General features: G+C 37.8%; 1 protein-coding gene across 8 annotated transcripts in view; it reads right to left on the reverse strand.

Moving 5' to 3' along the window:
* Window positions 1–26,109, reverse strand: part of TTC17 (tetratricopeptide repeat domain 17) — a 114,575-nt gene that overhangs the window by 37,731 nt on the left and 50,735 nt on the right. For all 8 annotated transcript variants that reach the window (XR_012381827.1, XM_025879076.2, XM_073904727.1 and 5 more), the window contains 2 exons: window positions 24,493–24,679; window positions 5,004–5,174 (listed from right to left, as the gene is read on the reverse strand). Coding sequence is in view for 7 of the 8 variants with exons in the window: in XM_025879076.2 (XP_025734861.1) it covers window positions 5,004–5,174; window positions 24,493–24,679 (358 nt within the window). In the remaining variant the exon portion in view is untranslated. The remainder of the gene's footprint in view (window positions 1–5,003; window positions 5,175–24,492; window positions 24,680–26,109) is intronic.

Here is a 26,109-nt window from a genome sequence, read left to right on the forward strand (position 1 = left end):
ACTGACTTTTGTAGCTTCAGCGGGCAGGACCAGAGATGAGAAGTCACATTTTAGCTCAATATTAGGAAAGACCTTTGAACGGTCAGAAAGTGGAATGGGCTACCAAGGGAGACTGAGCTCCCTGTGCCTGGAGCAGAAGCCGAAGCCACACAATGACTTGTTAAGGACACTCCTGAGAGGGAGTGGAACACCAAAAGATGAGCAAAAGAAAAGTGACTGTATTGGGTAAGAAACAGTATTAATAATCTTGGAAGAGAGGTCTGTGTTAAGAAGAGTTTTAGGAAGAATGAAATGAAAGGTGAGTTCTACATTCAAAACAAAGCAGAGTGACAGCAAACAGGTAAAGATCACACATTCGAAGAGACGACCAGCAAAAAAAAAAAAAAAAGTCCTTCCTTCAAAATTTGACTCAAAACATCTCCAGAAACTCTTACAAGATTAGTACTAGAGTACTAATCAAGTACCTAGGCTTGAGTACTAGAATGTGGTTTCTGAAGGCAAGCAGGGCACCTTCTACCTCTGAGAATGATACCACAGAGAAATACATCCATCTCATAAAATAAAAAGAATATACTGCGGAATTAGACAAATTTGGTTTCAAACAAAGACTCCACCACCATAGGGCCTTCGGCAATTCTGTCTTGAGCTCTAGTATTTTCTTTAAAAGGCAGTGATCTGGTTTTGAAGTCACAGTATAAAGCTACAGACTTCCTTAAGATTTCATGCATAAACAATGGCATAATATTTAAAGCCAGTAATCACAAAGCACAAAAGGCTTAAATGAAATCACTCAGACTAAGGTAGGTAAGGAAATTCACTTCTGAGAAAAAAACAACAAATCATCAATTTTCATTTGCACCAATGGTGTTTTAGCTGGGTCGGTATAGCAAGAGAAAACTGGGGATTTCAAGAAGATAATCCAGAAAAGCAAACGGATAATCTTTCCTGTAACAACTCTTGTGCAAATGTCAGTGTTCCCTAGATGTTTATTGAGCAGATACTGTGTGTATGTACTTGTGAGGACTTCGGTTCACAAGCATCCTCTAAGTCTGGAAGCAGTAGAGTCACACCTATGTGTGCAGAAGTGAACATTGACTGAACTCCAACTGTGTACTGACCTCTAAAAGAAATGTTTCATTTAAATACTAATCACTTGAGGCATTTTTTTGTTTGTTTTTAAATTAATGAGGTAAGGGAAGCTCGGAAAGATTAAGTAACTTGCCCAAGATTTAACAACTAGTTGGTGTTGCTGCAAGGACATGGTAGCGGAATCCCTTAACTACAAAGCCTATGCTCTTCCTTCCTTATCTAAAGTTTATTGAGGGGGCACCTGGGTGGCTCAGTCTTCAGGCATCTGCCTTCGGCTGAGGTCATGATCTCCGGGGTCCTGGGATGGAGCCCCGCATCGGACTCCCTGCTCCGCGGGAAGCCCGCTTCTCCCTCTCCCACTCCTCCTGTGTGTGTTCCCTCTCTCGCTGTGTCTCTCTCAAATAAATAAGTAAAATCTTAAAAAATATATAAGATAAAAAAAATAAAGTTTACTGAGGAGGATTTTTGTACTAGATGATGAGGTATTAAAGCAGTGGTTTTTCCAATGTTAATCAGTGACACAATTTGTACCAATCCTTAGCAAAATGAGAAACATAAAAAGGATATGTATATAAAATTATAATAAACACACACACACACACACACACATGCATGCACATCCAGATACAAATTTTTGGAGTAAGGTTGCTGACTGTTCATTTTTGAGAAAGACCTTTATTCTAAGATTGTCTTTGTACTTTTTGACATTAAAATTTTCTTTGCTTTTATAAAATAATGGTAACAGCAGATGCTAGTTTTCTTTAAAAATGACCTTACTAATTAAAAAATAAAGTTCTAATTCATCAACCCCCTATTTCTAAGGCCCACAGGCAAAGGGTACAATGCATGGGATCAGAAGACCTGAGGAGGAGTTTTAGTTATGCTACCTACTGACAATCTTGGGCAAGGGACCTAACTTCTCTGAGTCTCAATTTTCTCATCTATAAGATGGGCTTGATAATAACATCTATTTCACACAATTAACACATTAATTCGTAAGTTTGTAAATTATGTATAAGTGCTGCTGAAGTGAGCATATGTTTGTAAATTGTAAAGTGTCATAGAAAGGTAGTGATTATCATAAGTTTATGGTTACTGGAAAGGGCTTAACTGTATGTCTTTAAATTTTCCTCCAAAAATAGAATTTTCAAAAATTCTTTATGTCTATCCTTGGCTTTTATTATAACACACTATTTGCATTTTAAAAAATGGAGTTTTTCTCACTCTGATAACCACACTACAGGAAGCCTGCTGGTATAAACATACTAACATACCATGAGTATAGTCCCTGTGGACCTGTTTGTATCTAGGGAAAAGAAGAAGGTGCTCCCGGAATTCAGACATACGGTGAAGAAAAGTCAGTACCTGAGAGTGAAACTAGTAAGAGTCGTCCTTATACTATGGATTGAATTAGCAATCTGTAAAAGAATCCATCCTAAGACACAGTCTGCATGAGGCTGAAGGGACTTGGAAAAGACCCCATCTCAGCCAGGGTAACCATACTGCCTTTCCAGTACAGGGATGGGATGGAACGGCATGGGGAACACAGGACTAAAGAAACTTAACTCAGGCACTAGGTTATAACCTATCTCAAACAATGATGTACTACTTGGAAAATGAGACAAACAGCAAGATTCTGGTTGGGTTTTATTCCGAACTGTCTGAAGAAAAAAAGAGTCTAATTTGGTGGTCATGAGTGTTCTGGTCATTAGGGAGCTGTATTATATTGGAATAGGAACAGTTTGTATAAGTTGAATAGAATACCCCTTGCTTGGTTTCATCTGTGGTGATGCTGAATTTATCAAGCAACCTCATGATGTCCGTTTGGTTGTGTGGGTACCTGATGCCAGATGGGAGACAAGAGGCTGCCAGGCACCAGAGTGGAGTAGCTCCCTCGTAAATGAACAAACTGTCTATCTAGTTTAAGAATCCATCTCTTTTGAAATGTTAAGTGGAAATTAGTTTCCTTTAAACCCAATGATTTCTGACAGAACTGATGAAACTAATTTTCTAAACCTGCAAAGGTGAAGGTCACAACCTCCCCTCTGAGGTCTAGCTTGCTTCTCTTAGACATCATTTTTTATATACAATACCACTTAGGAGGAAACACAGATTTTCTAATTCCTAAATATGCTAATCCAACCTACACAGGAAGGCAAATGCCACATTTCATTACTTTAACAAATGTTTACTGTACACAGAAATATACTTATATAGGACGTGATATGTAAGAAGTTCACAGTCTGATGGGAAATAAGACACATAAGCATTCACATCGTATGAAATGTGCCTTGACAAAAAGTGGGAACAAGAGAGCATACGGAGCAACTAAATGCCTGGAGACCTTTGTGAATGCTTCACAGAGGAGGTGATATTTAAGCTGGATCTTGGAGATGCGATAGGGTCGTTGACATCAAGCAAAGAGTACACAGGGGCTATTCCTAGCCTGTGCAGACATGGAGGCTCCAACAGCATGGCATGTGATAGAAATGGTGGAAGGCTTATACATCCTGCTATGTAGAGCACCCGTAGATGGTATCACTTGGAGACAAAACTAAGGACCAAATTGCCACATCTCCTATACTATGATACCTGGATTCTTCCTATAGGTAACACAGAGCCACTGAAAATTTTAAACACAGGCAACTTAACCTAATCAGATCTGATTTTAGAAACAACTCTTCGGACACAAAATATATTAGTAACAGGGGTTGCTTCTGCTTTTAAAATTTTGTACCAATTACATGTATTATCTCTCTCCTACACACACACACACTCTCTCTCTCTCTCTCTCTCTCTCTCTCCATATGCAAACAAAAGTAAAGGACTAGATATTGGAAATTCAATTATGAAGCTACTGTGATTGCCCAAGCAGAAATGAAGAAAGTCTGAATTCAGGCAGTGGCAGAAGGAATAGATGAAGAGATAAACAGATGCAAGAGGTCTTGGATACAGTGGTGACTGGGTGAGCTGTGATGCCATTAAGAGATAGCAGGGATATAGGAATTAGAAGCAGTTCAAGAAATAGGATGAAAATGAGGACAAGTTCAATTTTGGATATGTGCAATTTGAAGTGCCTATGGCACACTGAGACAGAGACCACTAAAAAAGTGGAAATAAGATCTAGAGTTGTAGAGAATGTCCTAACTGAAAACAGAGATTTGGAGTCACTGTTATACTCAAAAGTATCTGAGACACCAAGAAATAACACACAGAGGGTTAAGAAGAGGGATAAGAAAAAAAGACCAAGGTTAAGATCCTGGGTAACCCAACAAATAAGGGGCAAAGTAAAGAATAAGTCAAAGAAATCAAAAAAGATGTCCTGAGGACAGGAAGAGAGCCAAGAGCAAGTGATACCCCAGAAGCCAAGAGGAGAAGGAATAGAGTTTCAAGAGGCGGGGAGCTGTGCAGAGATCCAAATGCAGCAAAATGGTTAAGAAGGATGAGTACTACAAAGTCATTCACATTGGCAATTATACATTGAATGATAATGTCAACTGTTCAGTACAGCATAGCTCAAACTGTGGTTGTAGAATGGAATTTTAGGAGAGGGCCTGGTAGGTATGTCTATTATTCCAAATCTTTAAATATTATTGGGTTAGCGTAAATACAAGTTATCTTGCTGTTTTTTCAATGACTTGCTCAGTAGACTCCTGATATTAAGAAGAAAGACTGGTATATAAATGAATCAAATTTGTCCTAGCAAAATAAGACATGGCGGTGAAAGAAAAAAGAAAGAAGTGTGAAGAGCTTTTTCACATGCTAGCCGGTCTTCCATCTCACACCTGCAGGTCACCCTTGTGATAATGAGTGGCTATTAAAAGAAGAAAACTATTTACGTAGAGAAAAGCCTAAACTCAAAGCTTGAGAGTTGATTTTACCCCAGAAGCACAGCTCAGGTCAAATCAACTTACTTTCAAGTCTAAGGGCATCTGAATCCCTCCCTGAATTCTCAACAGAGAGTACAGGCTCCTCCTCTGTTCCTGTCTCAGAGGGCTCCTCTTCGGCAGCATCCAGTGACCGTGAGTTGTCAAAATATTTCTGTTTGTCATGGCTGTTGTCCAGGGTTTTCTCATGACAATGACCTCGATGACAAGAGACACAGAGACAGCATATTAGAAACATCTCTCTTAGGTAGTCCCATGGCTCAAGGTCTTCAAGGAGCAGGAAGAGCAAAAAGATGACAGTGTCAGTTTTTCTCCAGCAGGACACACCAAAAATCAGTGAGCTGGAGCACCTCGAGCCAGATCTTTATTGTGACTCAAGATTTTGCACTGAAGTTCAAGTTTCACCTGCTAGGCCAGCATAAGAACCAAGTGTTTCGGGGAAAAATTATGACAACAAAGATCAAGTCCCAAGATCTCGTTTCATTTATAATGAATGACTGTGAAATATTTCTTTGAAAGTCAGAAACATCACAAAAAAAGTAGTTTTCCTTCTATTTGCCTTTCAAAGGTGAGAAATGACAAATTAGTACCCGAATAAGTCTGGAGATAGATGAACTACAGCAGAGAAATATAATATCCATTCTTGCATCACAGCTTAAAATGAAAGATATATCAAAAAGCAAAGGATTATAAATTAAAAACCAAAAGGACTTAAAGAGGGATGGTGGTGGCAGGGAATCCCATGTTTAAGACTGCAATATCACAAAGATGTGAATTTTTTCTTTTGGAAAACAAATTCTGCTCATGGAAAGATTTACTATAGTGTAAAAGGTCACAACTGGAATGTAATCATTGTGTTCTCTGTAACACTGTGGTATATATAGGGAGCCTGACCTCTTGCTACAGTTTTGCCAGTGAGCTGAAGAGCTCTGATCCTATTACGGATTGTGTGTTTATATGGATAAAGAGCCACTACCCTGCTCTACCTGATCACCATTCTCCGGGTAGGGGAATGTGTTAGTAGGCCGGTGTGTGTGATGTGGCAGTGATCTGGCCACCTGAGTAGGACTCCTCTTCCTCTCTTACGTTTGATGTGCATCGTCACTGAAGATGCATGCTCAGGGGAAGCCTACACCTTTCCTCTCATGGAACAATTCTTCGGGTAAGAGCGTCTAAGTAACTTCCCTCCTTTACCAGAACATTCAAACACGCTCTACAGGTTTATTTTTAATAGAAAACTGCCTCAAAGAGATGTATGTACCCAATTAAGCTCTTTCTGCAGCAATGGAAGTACAAGAAGTCTCTTTCTGGATTTGAAGATTCCCTTTTAGATTTCATAACTGAGGAAATCACTTCTCATGCCATTTCTGTTACTGTGCCAAGAAGACCTAATGGACTCAAAACCTTTCCCAACTCATGGAATTTGGAGTAAGGGGACTGCATGCTTAAGGAGTCATTTTTATTTTCCAGTTCTATACTCTCACACATCTGAGGCTACCATATTTAATAAGGTTACATCAGAAACCGAATTTTTTTGTTTCAGAGGAGCTTTAGCTCTCAAGCAGCTCATAAGCAACTTGGGAAGACAGTAAATACGGGACAACAAACAATAATGAGGGAGCATACTGTGCAAACTAGGTGCTTCAGAGAATGAGCTTTGAGCAGGTAAAACTTGAATTTTGAGCAATAGGTAGGACTTAAAAACGGGGAACTACAAGGAAGGGAGCCAGTATCTGCTGAGTGCTTTGTATTTTTTCTTCTATTTACCCCCTCAAAAATGCCTTGTGAAATAAATGATTTTCCTTTTACAGATAAGGAAACAGAGTCTCAGTGAAATTAAGTAACTTGCCTATGGTCAAACAATAAGTAAGTGGTAGATCTGAGACTTCAGTCAGTTCTACCCTACTAGAAAGCTGCTTGGCTTTCTACCCATCAAATGCCACCTCTTTAGTAGAAAAGAGAAGGTGGCACTGTACGCAGGAAGGAATGATGTGTTGAGCAAAGCAACACGCACAGGAGTTCTCATTTGTGTTTGGGAGACGATGAGAAGCACAGTTTGAGAGATGGAAGGTGTGTGTTGCGGGTGGGTGTGTGTGTGCACACACTGAAGGCTGACAGGAACGATGCCAGGATCAACAACAGTCGCTGTCTTTCTCCAAATTCTTCCGTGAGAGAACAGAGGTAGAAGATTGGTTTCCACTTCTGTCTTTACCATCTTGTATGTGTAGGTAAGTATGGAGAAGCTAAGCATAAGAGCATTAAAATAAAGCAGTGACAACAAACAAGTGTACACACCCAAATGACTAAAATTTACTACGAAGAACATCACACTTCCTAGCGACAACTCTTAACTGGGATATAAATAAGCATGACTATTAAAAACACAGGGAAAATAATGATGACAACGATGTTGATGATTTTCACACATACGTTATTCCCAGTGACTATTCTCTGCTTTCAGCTGTGGTGAGTTTGCCTCTAAAGCATTTTGCACCTTGACACAGGTTGAGTGAAACAATGTTACAAAAGCAAAGGACAAACCTTTAACACTGGGACCCAGTAAAATTCTGTGTTTTCTGCAGTTGATGACTTCCTCCTCCAACCTCTGCCTCTCTGATTTTTCTCTCCCACTCTCTTCCCATTATAAAAATTTAATTGGTTTCATCTTTTTAAATGTCTGCAATATTTAAAAATGCCTCATAGGTAATTTATAAGATATGATGTGCATAAGATCCTGAAGCTAAAATTAGTCCTCCTGCATGACCTCAAACCCAGACGCCCTCTTGAAGCAAGCCTTGTGCATTCTAAGAATGTCTTGTCCTCCAACTCAGGAAACTGGGGCCAACATCTCAGAGAGAGAGGGCAGAAGAGGGGATTAGGGAGAACTGGGAATAAAAAGGAATAAGAAGTTTACGTTATAGTATTTGTTGCAAGTAGGAAGACTCAAAATGATAAAGTAGAAGCTACATGCTTTAAGGAGTCACTTTCATTTTCATTAACAAGTTAGAACAGTTAATATAATAGGCTGACAGTTAAAGACAGACTGGTTCAGGGTTCTGTTGTGATTTAAATAATTATCTAGGCTAATAATAAAAAGTCACATTGCCTATCTTTTAAATTGCTCCTTTTGGTTGTCTGAAGGAGAACTGAGGCACTTCAAAAAGAAGGAAAGTTTCTGTTCTTTGGGCTAGAGTATAGGTCTACTCTAGCTCAAAGGGGAACTAAAAAAAGTTGCCTACATGGAAAAAAAATGTCACTTGTCTTCCCGGCAGAGGTGGAGATGATGTCCTCCTTAAAGAAATACAAGAAAATGTTGGAGAAAGAAAAATGGAAAGATACCTAAGAAGTAACAAGTCGTCTTCCATGCATACGACTATTATTTTTTGCTGATGCAGAAATGAGGAGATTCTGTGTCTGAGACTAACTTTGAGAGGTACGACTTTTTTTTTTTTTTTGAAGGAACTACATGATTTAAATGAAATGCTTTAGATAACAAGGTCCCAAGTGAAAATGGAAACACTTTTCTGTGCTTAATGCTCTATACTTGCTTGCAAAGCATTTAGCATCTAATTCAAATCCTGACAGTTTGGTTTTTCTTGGAAGTAGGTGACTACATAGCAATACCAACTAAGCATAAAACTCCAGGTAGGGTAGTTCTGATTCTGGAATTGTTATGAGATCTAGACATATCAACATCCTTTTCTGTGGCTAGAGTATCACCTGCATAAACTGAATTATTAATATTAACCTATCCTACAAGGGTGTTCTGGAAAACAACTAAATATTTAATTTATCTTGTCAAAGCATTAAGTCTCCTAAGGCAAAGGCACAATTTATCCTGTGGCTAAACAGGTTTTCAGAGTAAACTAAATTCTCAGGAACTCCTATCATTACTAAGGGCTAAGGAAATCTCCTATTTTCTCATAATTCTGTTTACAGAGGTCCCAGAAGAATACTTATTTTCTAGAATTGGGTAACCACTTACTCTTTAAAAAGAATGCTTACCTTCTGAATCTTAAATATTGGCAAGACATTCTTGGTTGGGTACTTTAGGATCCTTTAGGATTAGTTACAACAAAGAAATGCCACAAATAAATTGAGAGGCGTCAGAACTTTGAAAGAGCCAAGTAACTAACTAGTGTTAGTCAAGCAGAACCAATGAAGGCTCATGTAGTTCTGTTGTGCTTACAGCATAGTGGCTAGGAGCTCAGATGAGCCGGACTAACAAGTTCCAATCCTATTTCTACTACTTTTTTTTTTTTTTAAAGATTTATTTATTTGAGAGAGTGAGAGAGAGAGAGCACGAGAGTGGGGAGGATCAGAGGGAGAAGCAGACTCCCTGCTGAGCAGGGAGCCCGATGCAGGACTCGATCCCGGGACTCCAGGATCATGACCTGAGCCGAAGACAGTCGCTTAACCAACTGAGCCACCCAGGCGCTCCCTATTTCTACTACTTTCTAGCTGTGTACAGCAGGGCAAGTTACTTTTATTCTTTTTGTGTATCAGTTTCTTCATCTGCAAATTGAGCTTCATGATAGTGTCCACTTCACAGAGTTGCTGAGATTCAGTGTAAGAAGTGAGACCATGGCCTAGCACACGGTGAGCTATTAACTGCTGTCTCTCCGAAAAGCTGCAAAGGAATAAATTATCCCAACGTCATCTCTTTCACCAAGGCCTTCAAGCTACAGCCTAACTCAGTCTCTGGTATGAGCAACTGGCTCTAGGAGTCACCAAGGGATCTAATTTCAACTGCCAACATATGTGCGTGCGTGCGTGCGTGTACGAGATGATGAAGGCAGTACAGAGCTCATTTCTACCGGGCTTTTAAAAGAAAATAGCAATTAATTGAATCCTAAAGTATTTAGCACATTTAGAAATTTGCCTCAGTTTGCTCTGTGCTTTCTGAATTCAAGGCCTTACAATATGAAAACAGACCACAGATCCTCTGTTCAGTTAAATTTACCTCTCTGCACCCCACAATGCGTGTTATGTTGTGACATATTAAAGGCTTGCTCCAGTCTTCGCCCAAATTTTTCTTGCTCGAACATACTTTTTCCCCATACAATAAATAAGTGTAATACTCCTATGCTTCCTATTATATAATGATTTTTTCTAAGACATAAATAACTGATTTATAATGGGAACTAGAATTTGAATTTTATGTTGCTGAAGGCAAAGTAACAGATGTTAGAAAAATGGCCTTTGTGAACAGTGGAATATTCTAAAGATATTCCTACTCTCCCTCTTCTAACAGGATCATATTATACTCTAAAGTCTCCTTTCTTATGCTTATAAGAAAAGTTACCTTACAGGAGGCATTGTGGTGCATTCAACTAAATATAAGGTACCTGGGTGGAAAATACAGGTAACACTGTCCCCTTAATAGACATGAGTGTTTTATAGTATTTGTCTTTCTCCTTATCTTTCTACTCAACTGCACTCAAATTATGTAGCTATATAACCTTTTTTTTTCTGTATATAGGTAACACTGTGAATGTTTTACTATAATTTTAGATACCTCATAACTTCACGATTTTTATTTCCCTAGTAAGATAATCTTTTAGAAAAGGTAGTAAAATAAATCATGATGTGAACAGAAGTATATCTTTCAGTTGCTCATCATGCAAAATTACTTTAAAATATTAGCAGGAAATGTTAACTGTGGGTGATAGGTGGGGCTTGGTACAACACAAAGTACTAAGTCTATTTGGAGGAGAAAGAAACCTTTCTGGAAACAGGCGTCTTTATGATTTCCACCTCCAGAGGTTGTGACAGAGTTCCTGTAGACCTGGTTCCAAGAACATTCCACGGTATGAATTTGAATCCGGCCTTAGCTGAAGCCTTTCTGTATACACGTGAGCAAATCAACTTACTTCTCTGTGTCTCGGTTCTTTATCTGACATGAGAGGACTCCTGGGACGCAGCACAGGGACCACCGTGAAGAGGGGCACTCAGAGCTCCCTGGGTCTGGGTGAGACCTAGCCTGCTGATGACCGTGCCTGAGACAGCAGGGAGGCAGTCTCACCTCCTGTGCCCTGTGCTGCGTTCTACTTAGGAAAGACAAGAGAAATCATTTCAACAGAAGTATTGGCTCCTTAGACTTGTTCTCATTCAGCAATTACTGCCAAATGATATTCTTTGCAGGAGGTTTAAAGTAATGGTTATGTACTGACTGACCTTAAATGTGCAATGCCAGATAGAAAACAGACCATATTAAAGACTTGAAATCAGCAACTTCAGAATTACAGAGGCTTTCCCTCCTGGTGAGGTGCATGAGTCAGAAGCAAGTTCAAAAAAAAAAAAAATTAAGAAAAGTCTATGACCTCAAATACAAGTGTGCGTGTGTGTGCGTGTGTGCGCATGTGTGTGTGTTTTCCTTTTACTACATATTCCAGGTCTGAACTCTATGCTGGGGACCACTCGGTCCACATACGGGAGGGCAGTCTGCTTTGCCTAAGGATTCAGAGCTGCACCGGTTTCTGTAGACTTCTATTCCTGGCCTCCGTTTAGAGGAGAACAATGAGAGCTGGGTGTAAATCTGTCTTCCCATGTAGCCTTCTCTTAAGTGACTGTGGCATAGAGGGCAAAGTCAGCCGGCGGAGACACAGACACCATAACCTGTGGTCCGTGGAAGAAATGACTCCAGTGATGTAATCCAAACTCTCGGCAGCTACTGTTTCCTCTAGAAATGTGAAAGACCAGATTCGATCTCTAAACAAGGGAATTCAAACATGCACCAGAAGTTCACTGTGGAAGATCCTCCCGTGCAGAAAGTATACTGAAGAAGAAAGCAAGTTAACTGCCACAGCTGCTAGGAGTACCACTGTAGTCTCAGTAGTAGTCACTGTCACAGTATTAAACTGATATCTCTGGTTTCGTTCAGCTGAGGCAAATTTGTTTCAAACGAGTGTGCTGGGGAAATAAACCCAACAGGTTTTCTCTGACTTACTGATTCACTCATAAATGATAGTTTTTCCCCAAGGGTCAACAAGGACATTTGTTTGTAACTTTCGTTAACAACAGTGCATACGGGGAGTGAGAGAATGCAGGCTATGAGACACGTCAGCTTCTAGTGGACAAGAGAGACAATATGGTTCCTTTCGTCTTCTCCCTCCTATGATGTGGGAGCTGCAGACCTTAAAAGAAGATCTGTATCTATATATGGATATTGGTGTAAAGCATTCTGGGTAAACAGTGGGTGGACACAAGTTAATTACTCTTTATTACCCTCAGTAGTTCAAACTTGAAATATCACCAGCTACTTTGCCATTTAAGTACATTCTATGTGCTAAATAAGGGGGGGGGTGGGTGCAGAATGCATGGTGGGCCAGAGTATGAAAATGAAAAAAGGACTGGTTCCTGCTCTCAGCGAGCTGAAGAAGTCTTGTAGGACAGTTGTGTCTCATACACAAATAACTATAATGGCAAGACACGGGAGCTGAAGGGGAGGAACAGGTACAATGATCAGCTACAGATTACTTATAATTAAGGGGCTGGGTAAGGCATACGGCAGAAGTGGGCCTTGAAGGATGGGTAAGATTAGAGTTTTTGTGGGGGGAGGGCATGATGGAGGGTGAGGAGGAGCTGCAGAACCAACACGAGCAAACCCAGGGATCCGGGAAAGTGGGGTGTGTGTAGTAACCGAAACAGGCTACCCACAGTATCATCCTCGTACATTACGATTTGTTACCATTTCCACTGACTTGGCCAAAGGCAGAATGATATTAAACTTCTTATGTGGTCAGTGAGCTTAAATTCTGCACATCTATCTGAGTCAGCCACACACACTTGAGTTGGTTTCACTCAATTCTTAATACTTAGGTTAAGCCTACAAACAGGTGGTAGGGCAAGAGGCTTAGATTTCCCAGCTACCCACAACCTTGGGTGTTGATCATTTGACTCTTTCTCCTGCTGCAAGTGAATGGTCACCTGATGATGTCGAGGAAAGGAATCTAGCAGGAAAATCAATAGACCTTAGCTCTGGTCCTCTTCCTCAAAATACAAATGGAGCCACAGAGATACGCATAGTGGGGAAGGGACCCACCATCAGAAGCACTTGTTGGGCATATCAGGCTTGCCTTTTTTTTCCTATTGCAAGGGTATTATGCTAGGTCAAGGCCAATAAAATCTCAAAGGCTACTTGGTCTTTTTTTTATTCCTCAGGGTAAGTGACTTATAAGGATGTCTTTAAATGAGAACTCAAGACCCTACTATTTCTAGAATCGATAAGGACTTGAACCTAGTAATATCTCATAGGACTCGGATGTGAAAACAAAGAGCATTAACAATTGTCCTTTTCATTGGAATGGGTAGTGACTATGATATTTAAACCAAGGTTATTTTTTTTAAAAAGGCCACTTAAGTCTCTCTACCATAGAACATTTTAAGGAGGGCCTTATGGATTTCAGAAACAAAGTTCCCTAGTTGCCTGACTGCAGACACCACTTCGTGTATAAGGGATTAAGACAAGCACTTTGATTAGAGCATATCTAACTCCAAGTATACACAGCCAAGGCACTAAATCAAGTAAAAAGCAGAGAGAAATTAATGGTGCTATCACACTTTTTCCTTTTGCTTTATGTCACCAAATGAGAGCTACCTGGAGGCATTCACCTGGGTGGCCACTTTGCACATAACATGGTTTCTAAGACCTTACTCTTTTCCAATTTTTAACATTTATGCTTTTTAGGCAGTGAGAGAGGTGGCAAACTGTTTAATTTTTTTGTTCATGTTAGGTTTTTCCATAGCTATATTTCACATTATCACGGGAAACATGGCTATGCTATTACAGGTGCAGCAGGAACAGGAACATTTGATCAACACCTGGTACGCTATCAACTGTTAGTGACCTCCAGCTCTTTTTCCTGAAATTTGATATGCTCGTTATTTTTTTTATAATAACCACTTCGGATATGTGATATGACTGGGTTATTAATCAATGCCTGATAGCTAAAGAGGTTTAAATTGCTTTGAGTTTGGCAAATTTTGAATGGCAAATCTATGCTTGTTGTTATAAAAAGCAATTAAATGAGAAGACAAATCCAAAGCTGTGATCTTTTCAATAGCTATGAAATTTGATTTAAATTTCTCCTGCACTTTCAAGATCATAACCAAATAAAACCTTGGTGACTAAGAGAAAGTAAGAGATTACTGAAATTTTCTTGGTCAAAAGAGCAGAGTAGTTTAGTATGATATACATTTAACTACTAGTAATGACAACACTAGAAGAAAAAAAAGGGGGGGGGAACAAAGCCAGAATTCCACGTACACAGATAGATGCCAGGTATCCTCAGCCACATGTATTTTAAAACTAACTAATGTTCTTTTGTAGTGATTATCAGGTTCAACTGCTTTATTTCCATCAGGCCATGAAACTGAGTAGAAATCATGCAATGATTAAATTTGTAAAGGGGTTTAAAGACTTAGTGCTCATTGTATTAAACAAAAATTTCAAAACTGGAAATTCACTTCAACGAGTTGGCTCACAGCACACATAAAGAACTTACTGAGGCACAAATCACTTAAAAAAAAAAAAAGAAGAAGAGTTCAGGACGCCTGGGTGGCTCAGTCAGTTAAGTGTCTGCCTTCGGCTCCGGTCATGATCCCGGGGTCCTGGGATCGAGTCCCACATCGCGCTCCTTGCTCAGCAGGGAGCCTGCCTCTCCCTCTGCCTGCCACTCCCCCTGCTTGTGCTTTCTCTCTCTCTCTGACAAATAAATAAAATCTTAAAAAAAAAAAAAGAGTTCATTCTACCAATGTAGACTGGACTTCGTGTGTGTGTGTGTGTGTGTGTGTGTGTGTATGTGTGAGTTCTGCAATCAGAATGATCTTTGTGAATGGGGAAGAGTCATGCAAATGCTTGCTATGTGAGATGGCAAAATATCTCTAAAAACATCAGCAACAATGAATGGAAGTTGAAATTCAAAAAGAAAGACAGCAACCAATGAACTTGCCTAAATTATAGAATTAGCTGCCTTCAGTTCTAATCAGGAGACTGATCTACAACTGCAGTGACAAACCATATTAAAAATATCTTGTTCAATAATTAATGAGGGCTAGATTAAATAGACCCCATCTTGCTCATCCATCCTATTTTCTTGTAGGTGTACAATCACTTTGTCCATAGTGATATGCGTGTAGGAAATCACAGTAAGCTCCTGATGTACAATGGAGCCTACATACAAAGAAAGATGTCCAAATGTAACTTCTCAACCCCATCTGTAGATAAGTGATCATAAAATCTGATTACTTATGCCACCCAGTGGGTATCCTCAAACTACACACAGAGCAGAAAGGAGGCAGAACTGTGTCCTAAACCTAATTTAGTACCCAAAAATATACCTGACTTCCTTTTGGAGACTCAAGATAGTAACCCTAATACTGATGGAGACCATTTGCACACCTCAAGTGTTAAGCTCTGTAATTCAGAGATATTACAAATTTATTTTTAGATCAGTGAATAAAAGTATTCCATAACTGAGTAACAGCCTCCAGTGCCATCCCGTCCTCACTGACGTCAAGCAGTGCTACAGAAAGGTCTGTAGTGACAGCTCAGTTGCTGCCCTGAGTCTCGGTCCTCCTGGAGCATCACAGACAAAGCTGCACTGATTCAGTTCCAACAGACCATGGAGAGTGAATAAAATCACTCGCTCTGTGTATACCACATGCTGAGGCTTGGAATACCCTCCTGATAAATGCCCTCTTGCTTTGCTCACCTGGCAAAATTTTCTATTTTATTTCAAACATAGTTACTTTTTCAGTATTTCTAACAGGTGAATTTTAAAAATCTTCCTTATTTGCATCTTATTATTAATACTTTTCTAAAAGAATGTTTCTTGGTATCATTATCTACTGGCTTTAAAGTTATTTTAATCACTGGGTGACAGGCTGAAACTTGAGTTACAGTTTAGAAACTACGCCAAAGCTCTGAAAGTAAGAGCTCGTTTGAACACTTCTATTATCCTCAGCTTTATTTTTGTTTTAGTGTAGCTATCTCCCCATTTGACAGAAAATACTTTTGATAAAATGAAGTCACCAATGACTTTCTAAATTGTTAAGCCCAGAGCATTCCACACTATTCATCTGCCAACTACGGCCGTGATTTTTCCGTAGGTACCAGCACCATTGTTTACATGTTTTTCTTTAAACGGATTCACTGTTTAATCTTAGATTATGTTAAAAGGGGAAATCAGTATCATTTTTCATAAATCACAGATTTATACATTTTTATAGTTATACATTTTTCCTAATGCCCATCAGAATAAACCGTAAGTGTTAAAATTACTTTAAAAATTTTGTAAAAATAATAAAATTATTTAAAAAGGTTAACCTAAGTACCACCTGAAAGCTGGTGCGCCTCCAGTGCTATCTGTACCATACTTGGGGAACCAACACAGAACAGACTACTATTGATTCCTTCTTCCTTCTCAAACCCTCTGTTCTTCTGACCTTCAGGATCTAGCTCCCCCCTGGCTTCCCAATACCGCTCTAACACCTTCACTGGCTCTGCTCCTTAAATACTAGTATTTTCTAGGATTCCAACCTGGGCCTTTTCTTCTCACCTTGCACATTCTCTCTGATGAAGCCAGAGGCATCTCTAAATGAACATGTCTGTCACTGAACTTATTCTCCAGTCTTACATCAATGCATAAATGGTTTCTTTTCCATTTTCTCTCTCTTAATTAATGACATTGACATTTATGCAGTTAACCAAAGTGAGAAACCTCTCTGGTCAACTCACATTCTGAGTCCAGTTTTCAGCCTTTCCTGTCTCAACATTATCCACAACACCCTCTGCCTCTCTTCACTCTGATCTGACAACTGTCCTCTCTTTTCACTGAGAAGCAATCAAAAGTCCACATCTATACCTATATATTGTCCCTGCTCCTATCTCAAGACAACCCCTATCTTACATTTGTGCCTCAGATGCCATCCCCCCATCTATTCAAGAACTTTGCTTCTATAATTAGCTTCTTTCTTTTTTGCATCTTTAACTTCTCCTTCTTTACTGGATCAGTCCTATGCAAACATACTGCAAAATTTTCTATTTTTGGAACAAAAATTAATCCCACATCCCTCTCTAACTTCCATCCCATTTTCTGCTTCTCACTATAGCAAAATTCCTTGAAAGAGTTGCTAGACATCTCCACAAATGTCCTTCACAACCCATTTCATACAAACTTTTAGAAGACTGCCAACAACCTCCATGTTCCTAAATCCAATATGGCTTATTCCCTGTCCATCTAACTCAACGTCTTAGGATGCATCCGTTTGGTGCAGCAATAACGATACAATCGATCACTGCTCAAAACATTTTCTTCATTTCTTGGGACAAAATACTTGCCTGATGTTCCTACTGTCTAGCTGGCTGTTCTTTTATTGTTCTTTGTCTTTCTCTTCTCAACCTCCTAATGGTGACTGGAATGCCCTAGTAATTCACTGTTGACCTACTTTCCTTTTTATACTAACCACTGAGGAAACTTCATCCAAGCTCATGATTTAAAACACCACTCCTAAGCCCATGGCTCATAGATTTTCATCTCTAGCCTGGGGCTCTTCTCTGACCATCAGGACACTCATATATCTAACTGCCTCCCTAACACTTGCACTGAAACATTTAATAAGCAATGCAAACTTAACATTTACAAAACCAAACTTGTTTTTCTCCCTAAACCTGCTCCTTTTTCAGACTTTCCTATCTCATTAAACAGCACCAATGGTGATTACAAATCTCATTAAATAGCAACAGTTGCTCAGGTCCCAAATTTAGGAGTTACCCATGAACTCTCTTTCCTTCATTTCCCACATTCCCTCTGGTAGTGTCTTGCTGGTTCTATTTTCAAAAATGCACCCCAAATACAATGACGGCTTCTCACCTTCTCCTCCTTCACCTGGCTGGTCCGAGCCAATATCATCTTTCACCCATATTTTTGCAACAGCATTCGTAATTGGTCTTCCTGCTTCTGCCCTTACCCTATCACAATCTATTTTCACTAGAGCAGCTAGAGGAAACCTGCTAATATGTAAATCAGATCATTTTTCTTATCTGCTCAAAACCTTCCAAATCATATATTTTTCTCTTGGAATAAAAGCCCAAATTATTAGAATGGTCTGCAAGGCAGTAAAGATATGGTTCTATCCTCCCCCCATCCATCTCTGTTTTCATCTCTTCTAAGTCCACTGCAACCATACACGCCTTCTTGCTGTTCCTCGCAAAAGCATTTGCAACAACTATTCTCTCTGCCTGAAATGCTTTAATGCTGTATGTCTGCATGGCCTAAACCCTCACCTCCTTCAAGTCTTTGCTCAAATGTCACTTTCTCAGTGGGGCCTCTTTGAACAACCCAGTTTGAATCTCACCCGACTTGCTGCTCTATTTCCCCTTTAGCACTATCTTCTAACATACTAAATAACTTCTTTATTATATTTATCATCTGCTCTGTTTCTCTCCACTAGAATGAAGCTCCATAAGACCTGGATTTTTTGTTTGTTTGTTTGGTTTCCAGTTCCTAGAATAGTGCCTGGCAGACAAGAGGTAATAGTTGGATGAATGAATAACTAAGCCACACTCAGTCTCCTTTAGTTAAAACATGCTGTTGCTTTGGAAGGTTATATCCACCATCAAATTTTACTTTTTTCTTAAATATTATTTGGACAAGTTAACAATCTATAATAACTTGAGGATAGCTGTGGAAAGATCTTAGGCAGGGGCCAATAGGCTCATTCCTCAAAAGAAAAAATATTTCAAAAAGTTCACATCAAAAACCAGAATGTATTTAAAAACTAAAATGAATAACTTATATTTAACGTCTTTCAGAGGCTGAAGTATAAAAAGCCACTGGCTATCCGAATTTGACTTACTGTCCTAAGTTCTTATGAAAACCTAAGGTAACCATTCTGTTCATGAAAGCTAAACACTGGGAATCCCAAAAGATAAATGTTACCTACTGAGATAATAATGCAAGCACAGCCACCAGATCTGTGTTCAATCCAAGGCTATGTGGCCATCTAGTGACACAGAATTCAGAGGAGACAAAGGTGACAAGCTAAACTGAAAGGGACTGTTTTAGGTGTGCCTTTAGGGTTATGACTGCCCCCCATAATCTAGTTCAGGTTCATGTTTTATACAGGGATGTACGTATCTCTTTTCAGTGGTGACATAAAAAGTCAGTGATTATACCACTTTCACAAAAAATGTCTCAAGAATCCACAAGTATGAATTATTTTAATCATAGCAGTGGAACAGGTTATGACTCATTGGGAGTAACAGAATTCTGCACAGGAACCACACTGGCCTTGGAAGGCAGAGGACTCAGATTTCAGTCTCGGCTCTACCACTCAGTGACACTTGACTTGAGTAACTCAGAATCTTTGCTTCTAAATTCATAAAAAGGGCTCTTTACTTATCCCCCCTCTACCACATAGATACTTGTCAAAGGATAATTTGTTAACCAAATAATTAAAGCCCTAAAAAAAGTAAAGAAATACAAAAATCTAAACACATTACATATAGAGAGTTACATTTGGCTTTGTTGCAGGATATGCTTGCATTTTAGGATTCTGAAACCTGTAGTAAATTAACCAGTTTTAATTCTTCTTACAGAAATAAATGGAGGGAAGTTAACTAGTAACCCATGGCTACTAGTTAAATATAGCATAAAAATGCTATAAAAACTGGATCTTTAAGAGGGTGGCTCAGTCATTGGGCGTCTGCCTTTGGCTCAGGTCATGGTCCCAGCATCCTGGGATCGAGCCCCGCATCAAGCTCCCTGCTCGGCGGGAAGCCTGCTTCTCCCTCTCCCACTCCCCCTGCTTGTGTTCCCTCTCTCGCTCTCTGTCAAATAAATAAATAAAATAAAATAAAAAAAGACTGTATCTTGTTTTTTAAAGCAGACATCTTCATTAATTTTTATGAAGAATGTCATAAAGCAAAGGTCCTTAACTGCAGGTAGCATGTGCTGGATAGTCCACAGGAGGGCAGCAAAATGCAAGATTTCTTTTTCTTCAAAATCTAAACTCCAGGTAAAATTGTTTTCAGCTACAAGTTATAAATCTACAGAAATTAAGGTTGAAGAGCATAGACTAAAACCATAGGTAATGAACCAAATTATAAAAGAAGATATGATTTAGGTAAGTAAAATTATTAGGTAAATAAAATTATTAGGTAAAAGAAATTTCTCTAGTGGTGAAAGCTTTCATATACATATTATAGAAAAACCTGCATAAAATTGTAAGCATACCTAAGTATTAAAGTCTGAGTTCTACTGTACAACATTTATCCATCATTTCTAAAGATCTGGTCAATATTTTTAAGTTGGCACGTGTCTTAGTGAATTATGAAAAGACCAGAGAAATACAGGGTTAGATGCTTAATTATATTCAGCAAATACCAATGCCATTGTCACTGGCATACCTGTAAGCATCTCATGTAAATGAAGTCTAATAAATATGACCTGCCATTGGTCTAATGTTTTCTAAAGAAAAGTAATACTGGATAAAAATACTAAAGTAAAACCATACATATCAGAGACATAATAATAATAAAATAATCTAGACTGATTAAATAGTAGAAAAATACCTTCACTAGATCTAACTGATTTGCAAATTAGTGAAGTTGAAGGAAAAAGTACTTAGAAAATATTTTGGAGTAATAAATGCTTGGAAAATCTACTACATGTATTTCTGGACTTCTCTACAGGTTCAATATTTAACCATTCTGCTTATATTGTAATTAAAATTTATTTTCCATTTTTGGTCCTTAGTTATTACCTCATGAAGTTTTATTCTTTCTGACACCTTTATTCTTTCCAATTAAAAAGAAAAGTCCTTATTTTAGTGTTCAGCAGTGAAAAGAATTTACTTATACTCGAAAGCACTGAGTTTATTTAACAGATTCCATTTTACTTTAAAAAGGGCCAAGTATGTTGTTATTGAAGAATGGGTTTGTTAAAGCGGCACATACAGTTCTATTTAAGTTAAATCAAATTGTAAAATAACAAACCAATAAATGTGGTAAAACAGCATGTATTTCAAAGCTGCCACAATAAATAAATGTGGTAAAACAGCATGTATTTCAAAACTGGTCTTTTCATTTTAATCAAAACTGAAAGTGCTAACTTCCCTTTTAATAGTTAACTCAAGAGTAGACAATTTAAAAATCAATCTATTAAGTTTTCCTTCCCAGCATCCTTGAAATGGGGGTGGTGAAATAAAACTACCTATGAAAGAGAAGAATTTATTAAAAGCTATTCAAAGGAGAAAGAAAGAGATGATGTCAACCACTTGCTATATAAGAATATACACACCTAGCACATGGCAGTCAATAAAAGTTTGGAAAAACTGTCAGGTAAGTAATTATGCATTGACACATTTTTCAGCTATAAAGCCTTTACAAGTGGAAACATTTTGTAAGCATAGTGATTACGTTTTTTTAAGTTGAATGAGTTGCATTACCTGTGCAAACATTCCAAGAAACATACACTGAAAATCTGTGTGAAAAATTCCATGATTACATATGAAAACCAGTAAAATACTTGCTTATGTTAACACACTGCCTATGCCTACAATTTTAGCATTAAATTCATATTACCCGGGGGCGGGGGGATGGGTTAGCCTGGTGATGGGTATTAAAGAGGGCACATTCTGCGTGGAGCACTGGGTGTTATGCACAAACAATGAATCATGGAACACTACATCAAAAACTAATGATGTAATGTATGGTGATTAACATAACAATAAAAAATTATTAAAAATAAAATAAAATAAAATAAAAAAAATTCATATTACCCAAGAGATCATACTGTTACAGCTGCTATAAAAATAGTTACTAACATGGATCTTTAAGGAAAATTTGTTGAAAATTAACAATGGTCAGAAAATTATTAAAGAAATGTTTTCTACGAGTAATTAGCTATTTTTTATCTCGAAGAAAAGCTTATCTGTAAAGCTTTTAAATGGTAGCTTTTCAAACAGACTTTCATAAGAGAATGACTTAGGTTGGGATGGAGTGGGTAAGGGCAGCTGAAATTCTTTTCTAATAAAAATCAACATGAATTCCTTGATTACTATATGGAAAAAGAATCATAAGCCTTGTTGATATCTTGAAAACTTCATACTATCACAATAAACACTTTAGATAATGTGTCAGACATGCAGGATAACTTGTAAGGCTTATTTCAGTATTGCAAAAATGAAAAAGCAAAAGGCAGACAATCAGCTGAAGGTACAGAAATGCCAATCATTATTCAGAGGTTTTTCTCTTTTTTTCCTCAAGCATTTAGTAAAGCTCAGAGATAGAGGAGATGAAACTGGGTTTTCAAATAAAAGAAGTTTATGGTGCCTGCGGAGATACTTGTTGCTTTGAAGTTTCAGCTTTTCAAAGCTGGAACTCAGCAAAGCAACTGTTAATGTACAGGATTCCTGTGGAAACAGTAATGCAAAAACACTGTCAAAGAAAAAATTAATACGGAAATGAACTCAGTATTGTCCATGAAGTTGTAAACTTAGAAAATGCTATAGCATACATTTCCATCAGGGGGCACCAGTATTTAGCAGATGGTGGATTCTCTCTTAAAGTAATTAATCGCAACATAAAAGGGGCTAAATTAAAAAAAAATTTATCAATGAGCTCTCTCTGAAACAACTAAAAAAAGTATTCCCTCTTCCCAAGTCAAATTATTTTCTTTTTTCTATTAGATGGAGTAATAATATCTGTGGGATACCTGGACAACTAAATACTAAGATACTACAACTTTGTAAATTTGTTTCAGGTTATTAGTTTCCTGGGCTAGTTGAAATTATGCTCTGGGGAAAAAGCTCAAGACAACTGAATTCCTTCTCTTGACATGAGTGACATAAAATAATAATAAATTTCAAGAAACTGAAATCCTAAGCAAAAGCATGTAAAGTAATATTAACAAAAAGGCTTTTTAGAAGAGGATCACTATATACATACAAACTCTTCTTTCCAATAACAGGAAAGAGGCGAGGAAGATGATACCAGGTAAAAAATACAAGAGACTCTATAATAAAAGCAGCTCATTGAAAAAAGTGAAATTCTGTTTACAAGGCTACTGTCAGGTAATCTAAGGAATTTAAGACACCCCAACATATTTTCTGGAATTAAGTAAGAAGATAAAGATCCATAACTTGCCAACATAACATAATAAAATAAAATAAAAAAAAAAAGATTCATAACTTGCACCACTAAGGTCGAACTATTTGGTATTATTACGAATTTCTAATGGCTTACTTTTATCTAACACCTATCATATGATAAGGATCTTATTTAATCCTACCAACAAGTCTATGGGACAGATTTTCCCTTTCATTTTATAGATGAGGACAGAAGTTACTTCACAGGGATTAGATACATAGCAATGGCAGAGCTAGGCTCAAACATGAGTCTGTAGGACTCTGTTGCATCGCTGAACTGTTGCATTGCTAACACATTGTCTTAGGCTTTCAGCATTCATGCAAGAACTCTAGTTTAGATCCTCTGTGGATCAGTACTGACCCACAACTGAGCTATGGAGTTATGCTGCTACTAGATTTTTGGTTTCTTCACTAAAAAATTGGGCTCTGAAACTTAAAAATGTAAACACTACTTACTGCCTGTCATTTCATTAAGATCTTAAGGCAGACTAGTACGGTGAATCTGGAAAGCCAGTTTGAGGGATTTTTTTTTTTTCTTTAAGTGAAGGAGAAGGACTGATAGTGCTCTGCTTAAATATTACAGTCTGACTTGAACATTATTAACAAGGCACCCACGGTGAGTTCTACATCAAGCTTCTGAGGGTTCACATATATGTAAACCTCACCTCTCATAACTCAAATCAAACTCTTTTTATTCTTGTAGTGTAAGTTAAACAAGTAAACATAATGGAACCCTTATGGAGTTCTAACTGATGAATTCATAATAGTTATAATAGTTCAGATAGATATTAACTCAGATATTTTTTACCCAGATGGACACACTTACGCACATTCATATATATATGTATATATATGTACTGGTGGCTGTGGGAGAAAGTGGAAGAATGAAAGACGATACCCCTTAATGTCAGGAGACTACTTTAAAGGTGCAGTCAAGATCTGGATCATCTTCACTGAAAGGCTAGGGATATATTTCAGTGAATGAGGACCAATCTTCAAATGCTTCAAATCTTATTGCAGATTATCTTTATGGACAGAAAATATATCCTTTACCATTAATATTGGTCATTAAAAAACATCACAGGTTTTGGGGTAAGAAAAAAAATCTTACAGTCTATCAATCTCAGTTGAATCTACTTTAGTCAGCCTTTTTTCAACTAGGGTTCTAGAAGAGAATTAAGCACAATACCCTAAGGCATCTGTATATAAGTAATGAATTAATTTCCTTCCTATGTATCTAGAATTACACTAGTGATATAAAATCCCCGGGAAAAACTGAGAAAAATCATTTTCTGTGTTCTGCTGATCAGAATAGGAACCCTGGTTGAGCTCATTATTTTGCTAGCATTTAACAGCTGCTTACCACTGCAAACAGAAGAGGTGATGTTGTATAGAAAAGGATAAAACTGCATACAGCGTATCAACTTCAGGCTGTTTTCACATTCTGGGCATTTGGTAGTTAATTTCAAAGCCTGTCTAAAGGCCTCAAGTGCCCCACTGATATTCTTCAGAGCAAGATAAGCATTTCCCAGGCTCAAAAAGGTCAGGGGCTGAAAAGAAAAAAAAAATCAGAAAAATGTTAATGAATTAATATTTCCTGAGAGTTACAAAACTTTTAAAGTATATGTCTTTTCGCTTCTTTTAGGTTATCCCATAATAGTTCATGGCAAACTGTCCATTTTATCTACATCAGCCAATTCTACACTGTAACAGAATAAATTTATATTTTACCTTTTTACTAAAATAAAAAATAAAGTGTGTAATATACACTAGTCTTAAGTGTACAGCTCAATGAATTTTTATATGTGTAGCTCAATGAATTTTTATATGTATATATATCCCTGTAACCACCTCTCATCTCAAGATATAAAACATTTAGAATGTTTCTAACACCCCAAAAGATTCCCTTGGGCAACCCAACCCCAATCCCAGATGTAACCAGTGTTATGTTCTATCACCAGAAATTAGCTCTACCTGTTCTTAAATTTCATATAAATGTAATCAAACAGCATGTTTCCTTCCATGTATATATAAACTGTACCCTTTTGTAGATTCTTTCACTCAGTACAATATCCAAGGTTTAAGAAACTTAAGATGTATGTGCTCATTTTCCTTGGATATATACTCAGCAGTGGGTCTTAAGGTAGGTATATATTTAGTTTTATGAGATACAGATAGTTTTGTTTTTCTTTTTTAAGATTTTTATTTGTTTGAGAGAGAGAGTACGAGTGGGGGTAGGTGCAGGGGGAGGGACAGGGACAAGCAGACTCTGAACTGAGCGTGGACCCCAAGGTGGGGCTCAATCTCATGACCCTGAGATCACAACCTGAGCCAAAACCACGAGTTGGATGCTTAACTGACTGTGCCACCAAGGCGCCCCACAACCAAAGAGTTTTCTAAAGTGGATGTACAAACTTACACTCTTATCAGGAAGTATGAGAATCTACTGACTTAGGACTGTCAGTCTTTTAAATTTAGCTGTTTTAGTGAGATGATGAAGTAGCATCTCAATGTGGTTTTAATTTGTATTTCCTTGATTAGTAATGATGTTGAATATTTTGTCGTGTGCTTATTGGCCATTTGGATATCTTCATTTCTGAAGTGCCTATTGTTTTCCCCATTAAAAAAAAAAAAGGTTGTCTTTTTCTTACTGATTTGGAGGAGTTCTTTACACATGTACTAGATATGGGTCCTTTGTTGGAAATATTTATTGCAAATATTTTCTCCCAGTCTGGGGTTTGCCTTTTATTCTCTTCCTGGTATCTCTGATAAATAGAAATTCTTAATTTTGATGAGGTTCAGTTTACAGATATATACATGTGTATGTATATATAAAAATATTTATATATTTATACAAATACATATTTTACAGTCAGTGCTTTTTTAAATCTTTGCCTACTATAACATTATGAAGACCTTCTCTTATTTTTTCATCAAGCTTTATTGTTTCATGTTTCACATTTTGGTACATGATCCACCT

The sequence above is a fragment of the Callorhinus ursinus genome, unplaced genomic scaffold (assembly GCF_003265705.2).
Source record: "Callorhinus ursinus isolate GAN/ISIS: 27379988/994484 unplaced genomic scaffold, GSC_fseal_2.0 scaffold21, whole genome shotgun sequence".
NCBI lineage: Eukaryota > Metazoa > Chordata > Mammalia > Carnivora > Otariidae > Callorhinus > Callorhinus ursinus.